The sequence below is a fragment of the Mixophyes fleayi genome, chromosome 12 (assembly GCF_038048845.1).
Source record: "Mixophyes fleayi isolate aMixFle1 chromosome 12, aMixFle1.hap1, whole genome shotgun sequence".
Lineage (NCBI taxonomy): Eukaryota > Metazoa > Chordata > Amphibia > Anura > Limnodynastidae > Mixophyes > Mixophyes fleayi.
The window spans coordinates 9,675,773-9,683,960 of NC_134413.1; the positions used below are offsets into that span (position 1 = coordinate 9,675,773).

The 8,188-nt window shown below is 41.2% G+C and overlaps 1 protein-coding gene across 1 annotated transcript; it reads right to left on the reverse strand.

Moving 5' to 3' along the window:
• Positions 1-688: 688 nt before the first annotated feature.
• On the reverse strand, positions 689-8,188 carry LOC142108715 (uncharacterized). The gene is made up of 6 exons (XM_075192552.1): positions 8,136-8,188; positions 6,257-6,324; positions 4,978-5,028; positions 3,914-3,976; positions 1,555-2,091; positions 689-825 (listed from the first exon to the last, which is right to left on the reverse strand). Exons 1-6 carry the CDS (start codon positions 8,185-8,187, stop codon positions 820-822), a joined length of 777 nt encoding a protein of 258 aa, XP_075048653.1. The 5' UTR covers position 8,188; the 3' UTR covers positions 689-819.

Below are 8,188 nucleotides of genomic sequence, written 5' to 3' on the forward strand. Positions count from 1 at the left end.
TAAGTGGTTTTCCTTTTAATAAACCCAGTTTTCCAATTTGCTCTTTAGCAGTCTGTTAGAACAGCTTTGTTTGATTTGAACCATACACCTACAGAATAATATGATACAGCTAGTGGTTATCTACACTTCGGATATAGGCATTTTTTGGGCAAAGTGCCTCAGTGATATTACTAGTTCCTGGTGAATTAATAGGCTCTGGATTATTACGAAGGCCCTAGGTATATGATATACACTCATTAACCAATCCTGGTCTTCCTAATCTCCCATTAGGCCTTGTCCAAACCATGTTTCAGGAAAGGGTGTATAGTTCTCTATGTACAAGTCATAGGGGGTTTCATAGTGCCTGGAAACCCCCCTCCAAGCCTGGGGCACTGTATAATTGAGGTGGCTGGACCCTGCTCCCGCTTCACACGGCTCTGCTCAAAAAGAGAGAGCTGCGTGCACCTAACAGTAGTGCACGCAGCATTGCCCCTGTATATTATGAAGATAGGGAGAGTTGGAGAGCAGCCAAGCACTCCCTAAAGTTATAGCCACACCCCCATGCATGCTGGCCATGCCCACTGGCGGCCTGGTGTGGAAACCCCCCCTCTGCAAATCCTACGTTTGCCCCTGAAAGTCTCCCATTTACAACACTACTCACAATTAGAAGTTTATTTTCTAACCAAAAGTAATAATCATCTTGCACAGTCATAACTAGGCAGACAAGACAAAATGTAAAGAACTTCCAGAACACATCCAAAAACAACTCTCATATAAGGTCATTGCATTACGATTGATGTAAACGCCTTGGCTGTAATCTGCAGAAGGGCGGTCCTGGTTTTAGTTCTGTAGGCAAAGAAATTTTAAAAGGAGTAATTAGTGGTTCATGAACCTGAGAGTATGAAAGGAGAAAGTGTGGATGACTGCAAAGGTGGGGGTGGAAAAGAGCCTAAGTGGGCAAAAGGATAGAGTGGTGAGAACGTGGACAGTAAGAGTGGTCAAGAGTAAGGAGTAATTGGACAAAGTGGTGGTCCATAGGAGATCAGATAGGACTTCCGGATGGCCCATATCTCCAAACCGAAGTGAGAGCAGACTAAAGTCTCATCTCACATTGAGAAATGCCTTATAGTAATCTACTATATAAATGCCTAGTGGCGTGTGTGTAAAAAAAAAAAAAACAAGCTGCAGCGCCACCTGCTGGGCAGAGTTATACACTGACCTATATATTTCTTGAAGGAGAAGTGACAGTTGGGAGTGGTTGGTGGTTGCCGGGGGTGACAGTGGGGAGTTTTTAACACCTTAAGTAGCTTGATGAAGGATGTGGCGATGAAGATGAAGGATTAGGTGATGGAGAAAAATGATGAGGTGGTGACATGTGGACAAAACCACGTTAAAAAAGGGCGCTTGCGTCGGGAAGTAACGCTTTTCCCCTGAGGAGGCCTGGGCTAGGCCCAAATGCATGACAAGAACCTTTTTATCACCTTAAGTAGCTTGATTTGACTAGAATGCATGAGTATCATGCACGGGTTAACTTGTGTTTTATATGGGTGTATGGGTTAAAAAAAAAAAACTTACGATAAGTTCCAAGACTCGGGCCTTCTTTCTTCGTAGCTTCTCGTACTCCATTTTAAGTCCAAATTTACGCTTTGCCAATGACGACTCCAACAAACTGAAGTCACTATTTTCCTCAGACGTCATGCTGGTCGGAAATACAGACAATGTGGGATTTGAAGCCCTTGAATCTACACCAGTCAGGAGAAAATGACCAGATTTAATGGTGGGTTCCTCGGTGGCCACTCCAGAGTCCATAGAAAGTTCAGATGAGCGGGTAGGACTCACCATTCTCTGCCAAGATCTCTTCACGGTATTCGTAGAGTCTAGATTTGGCCGAGAAACCATACAGACGTCTTTAGCCTCACATGAAGAGAGGTTCCAACCATCACAAGGGGTTTGCTGTTCCGGAATCGATACTGAACTGCAGTCCATGCTCATATGACTGTCACTCGCACTGGGGGGATCCAGAGTTTGGTCATCATCACTCAGAATCTGGTCCTGGGCACTGCTTTCAAATTGTTCGGTCTCTTCTGAATCGCCATCATAGGGGTCCAGAAACTAGATTCAAATATATGTAGAAAGTCATATTATGTTCTATAAAGGATTAAAAGAATCGCTAAATCTTGTTTCCTGCAACCTACAAACTACTCTACGCATTTAATAGAATAGGTTTGGAAAAGACTGAACACATTTAAGCATAGAATTAGACAATGGAAGTAGATGTCTTCTGTGACATTTGACCTCCTCTGCACACAGCAATGAGGTTGCATAAATCAGCCAAGCAGAGGAGGAGGAGGGGTGCATTAAATTGGCGCTATGTGCTCTCCCTTCCTCTGCAAGCTCCTATGCAGGTAAGCTTTTTTTTTTTTTCTTTAGATATGTGGATCAGGTACGAGAGGCTTATGGGAAAGTTCTCGATGTGGGATCTGAGGGCTTGTGGGGGTATTTCGGAACAAGTGGCAGGCCTGTGTGGCATGTAATTTAATGCGGGTGCATTTTGGGATTAGTGAAGTGAGGGTGCAGAGGTTGTTTTGCAGCTGGGTTTTTTTAAGTCTTGAAATGAAGGCGAACGCTCTTATGGAGGCTGGAGCAGCCCCTGCGGCCCTTGAAATACATTGGGTTGTCCATCAAGCTGTGCCTCAGTTTACAAATACACATTGTTTTCATTTCTTTTTTACTCTGCACAGATAATGTTACATTTGTGTTGTAGACTTTGCTAGTTTTGTTCACTAAATTCTGCACGTAACCAACTGCAGGATGTTGATGTACGTCAGGGGAAAATCTCCACAAAATGTAGTGCAGATATAGGTTGAACTTCAAAAGGGGGCAAGAAAGGGACTGTGAAATATATCACATAATAAACATTGTGAATAATTGATTGTGCTTTTTAAGAGCACAAAAGGAGAGAATTGCAGAATCCAAAATTATATGCCTGTGAGATAACTATATTTAGGTTAGCTTCTAGAGAACAAGATGAATGGAAATGTTAAAATAATGCTCCGCTGCAAGTTCTTTGCTCCCCAAACCCTCTATTAAAATGACCCTCCAGCCTGGCACCCATACCAGTATATACCAGTCCACAGGAGTGCCTACATCAATATATACCAGTCATACCCAATAATAAAATCTGGATTCTCAGCAGTCCACAGGAGGGGCCAGCGTTGGCACTGAGGACACCTGCAGCTGCTGAATGGGCTTCTAATACCCGCACTGGATGACCTGTCACCAATCCAGTGCGGATATAGAAGCTGTGATATAGTATCGCTATAGTAACGCTGTGGTTGAGCGGATGTCATTCAACATTTATGACCGTGAATAAAGTACGCTGTTTGGGTTCCGTTACATAGTGACAAAAGATTTGTCAGAATCCACAGAACAATGGCTGGATTTGGTTAGAACACCGAACCCAGGATAGAGACATTCTTAGGATCCAGCGCCACAAGTTAGGCACCAGGAATAAAAAAAAAAACATTTATGAGCAGAGTTTTCTTTTCAAGCAATACAGATATACTAATTAGGGGTGTCCAGATTTGTCAAAATATCTAATCATGCACCATAACCAACAATTTCCAGTTATTGATAATCCATATCACATAGTCCTAATGACAGCGTATTGTATTACGCCGTCTGTCCTATGTCCAACACTTGTCCAAACTATGTCCGTTATCCTTTTTCCATTCCAATTGTTTTAACACCGCTTATTAGCAAAGATAGTTCAATTGATCATCTCCAGAAGTCACTGCCATTTCGTTCACTTGTCCCAATTCTGTAGCACAAGCGCCAAACATTTACTTACACGTGTCAAAGACGCAAATCACTCCCAACGATGATCTGCGCTGATACTGACCCAGCCGGTTTACACTCACAGTTCTAGACGTACCTGCAATTTTAGGAAGTCCATTCTCTCTGATGTCTCAATGGTTGATACACGGTTTCCAAAACTCTAAAAGATAAAAAATATATATATTTAAAAAAAATAAAAAAAATAAACTAGTATCTGAAATCACTCAAACTGGGCTTGTATGTATGAGGGATTTATCATTAAACTGTCAGTAGCACAGGTTAAAATCCTTAGGCAGAATTATATTCCTTACAATAGTCTATTTGTGTACAATGAAAGGGGTGGGGTTTGTGGGAAAGTGGGTGTGGCTGAATTGCTGAGGGGGTGTGGTTTGGGTAGATTGGGGTGGGGCATAACTCCAGATCTTGCCTGGCTAAAGCTTGGTAGATTCGTTAAATTTGCAGGCTTACTATTGGTTGAGCCATAACAGGGCTGACTCCACTGCGTAAGTAACAGGTAGACAAAGATGTCAGCCACTAATTTAAATGACAATATAATGCACAAAAATCAGAATTATTAACAACGAATCAGTTTGCAGGAAGACTGCAATTGTTTCATTGTTAAACACACACCCGAAATCAACTGAAAAGTAACAAAAGAAACATTCAATACCAGAAGGATATAAATATTGTTGAGGATATTGCTTTGGTGTTACAGGAACAGAATATATAGATCAATGTTCAAGACCCTCACTATATAAATTGAACTCCACCATACATAGGTTTGACCAGAGCCGTAACTTAGAATTTTAGCGCCTGGGGCGAGAAAGACAAATGCTGCCCCCTAGCCCTCAATTTTAACCAAATGTACCTAAAATATTCCTACATTGCGCCCCCCTTCAGCGTTGCGCCCTGGGCGGTCGTCCGTCGCACAGCCCTAGTTACGGCCCTGGGTTTGACATTCAAAATTCAATGTACTTTTAAAAACATAAAACGCTCTCCTTGAACAATTGGGGAAGCTATGATCATGTATAGAAAAAAGTCCCTCTCCCCTTCACTCTGTCACTAACATATTTTACACAACTTCCATTGAATCCAAAACATTATTTGCAGATTAAACAGAACACAAGAAATTACCTATTTGAGTCAGAAAATTTATAATACCTCGTAGTTGTCCGATTCTGATTCTGTGCTGGATTCTACTTTGCATTTTCTCTAAAAAGCATAGAAAGAAACTTATTACTGAACAATAAACCTAAGTGCCCCTTGTGACAATGAAACGACTGTGCCCACATAGGAAATGAGAGTCTGTGTGTACATAGGAAAACCCATCTTACATGCAACATTACACAAGTATAAACCAGGCCAGGAAGCCGCCTACATAATAAAATGTTACACTCGGTTACGGAAGTCCACAGAACCAGCGGCTCTGTTCTTACTCCAGTGCTAGCGGACCTGGTGCCAATTCAAGGGGGGGGGGGCTGGAGAAGACAACAACTTCACTAAAATCCCAGCATGCTGGTTGGGTGCAATCCTTACAATCTCAAAGTTAGATAGAAATAGGAGAAAAGAGAAGGGCTGTAATCTTTTTGGGGCACCAACAAGATTACATAGGAAAAATCTCTTAAAACTTAAATTCTTTATGCAATTAAAATTAATAGATCCTTCTTCAGGATCCCTAGTTTTTAATACCAGCGAAATCTATTCAAAACAGAATCGGTGATCGCATGATAATACATAAATAAAAATAGGTGAGAGTTAAAAGTTTGCAGTCTATACTGCAATGCCATGTGTTGATTATTGTTGCTTAGATTTCCAATACTTATTATTAATTATTACTTCCTTTAAACTGTATTGGTATTTCGGTGTTAGAGAGCCAATCTAATAATACAGACTTATGATAGCATTTACATATTCAATAGGGAGCCGGACAAAGGATATATTAATTTGAATGGAATTAAGAATTTTAAGTTTGAAAATAATTCTCTTATTTCCTATGTAACAAGACCTCCAGGAGCGCCCCAATAAGATTACACCCATTTTCTTTTCTCTTATCGGCCGGGGTTGTCAGGTAATCAGAAAAGACCTAGGAAAAATGGGGATCAGAATAGAGGGAACCAGCTCTGGCTAATTTTACTAAGTGGTATAGGAAAGAGAAAAACAAGAAGTTGGAAGCACTCTTTAATTGGGTAAGTAGGTTTATATACTGCAAAAATACACTATATAAAACGTCATTGACACCTGCTTTAACGCAGGTATTTCATGACAATGGGTTACAGAGCAGGAGATAAATCTTATGCTCATCACATGCAAACACACAACTAAAAATCTTCATCCGTTACGTAAGAATTAATTATTCCCAATAACCGATATTGGTTTATGGTTTCACATCCCTGTAAGACGTGGGGTCTCCATTCTACATCAAGAAGTGATTAAATATTACCATATATTTGTGAGCCAATCGCTCAACGTAGTCTGGATTTTTCACAGAATCCATGAGCACATCAGCACCTGCAGAGAGAGGAGGTGAGGAAGCTTTCAAACAAGTGTTATAAAATATGGACCTCATGCCTAGGGGTTTTTTTTGTTTTTTTTAAACCAGAACAGAGTTAATTAAAACATCCAAAACAAAACATTGCAGGAGCAATGTTTCGTTTTGGATCTCTTTGGTTGTGCTTTGATGAAGATTTGTTTTATTTTACTGTACATCACTATTCTACTGTCTCCGCTCCATCTACCTCAGCTTCATCCCCCACTATGCTACTTTCTCCAATCCTTTGACTTTGTCCTTGTCCATCACTTTTCTACCTTCTCCAATCCCTCGACTTTGTCCATTACACTTCTACCTTCTCCAGTCCCTTGACTTTGTCCCTCACTCTTCTACTTTCTCCAGTCCCTCATTCTTCTACCTTCACCAGTCCCTCGACTTTGTCCATCACTCTTCCACCTTCTCGAGTCCCTCATTCTTCTACATTCTCGAGTCCCTCGACTTTGTCCCTCACTCTTCTACCTTCTCCAGTCCCTCGACTTTGTCCATCACACTTCTACCTTCTCCAGTCCATCGACTTTGTCCCTCACTCTTCTACCTTCTCCAGTCCCTCGACTTTGTCCATCGCTCTTCTACTTTCTCCAGTCCCCCAACATGGTCTATCACTATTCTACCTTCTACAATCCCTTGACTTTGCCTTTGTCCATCACTACCAGTCCTCTCAGTCCTAAGCGGATTAGCTGAACGTAGTGTGTCTCCGATAACTACCCCAGCCAAGAGGTTATTTCCTGGTAGTTGCCAGGACCGTGACATTTTCCAAACAGAATGTGATGGGAATAAGCCCCTATTAAGACACTCCTCTGCTGTACACATGGGGGGCAGTGTACACTATGAGGCAGCGTGAAACCAGATCCTGGTGCTGACCACAATTTCAAAGCACTCTGTGCCCATAACATTCCGTTTGGAAAGCAGAATGGGCAAATCCTGGCAAAATAGCAATTTCAATGAATCCTCAGGGTGTAGAGTCCAATACAGTTTACAGATATTCTGTAGCATGATAATCACATGAAGCCACAAACAAATAAGATAGTAACTTAATACTTGATGTGTTACCATTGAATATAAAGCCATTATATATTGTGTTTACAACACAAAATTACACAAAAGTTTTTGAAAACACATTGCATGTGTTCTAGTGTTACAAAAATAATACATAAAAAAATCATGATTTCATTGCTTCTAAAATATAATAAAAAAAAATTAATCATCACATATACATGTTCCTGATGAAAAATGTTGAACTACTCAAGTATTGCTATTGTCAGTATAAGCTGTGTACTTTTTATATATTACTATTCAGCAGAGGTTTTTACATAGTTCCATTCACTTTTTGAGTAACAATCAATTTTTAGTCACATCATTTTGGTATCAGTCAGTTTACTCATTAACCCCTATATAACCCCCAGTGCACGTTTTCACTATAAAAGCACATTTGTATCACGGCTCAATGGGGGGGTTTCTGCCTTTTGGGAGTATTTTATACAGACAAGTACACTGCAGCCCCCTCATGTGCAGCTGGGTAGGATTTTATCATGTCAGTAATCTGAGGGTCACACCCGACCCCGGGACCCCCATATCTGCAGGAGGCAGCTGCACTCAGTGACTGATAGGTGCAGCCTCCACTTACCGCTGACACTAACACGTGTAATATTAATGAACCGACCTCTGCTTAAGAACATTAAACACTAACTGGGCGCATTGCCATTTGCAGCATTGTGCAGTCTGAGGGCGGATGACACTAGTGTTACTTATATCACTATATTGTACACATTACCCTCTCCAGCCGCTCTCCTGTCCCCTCGGGCTCTCTGGCGTCTCCTAGGCATG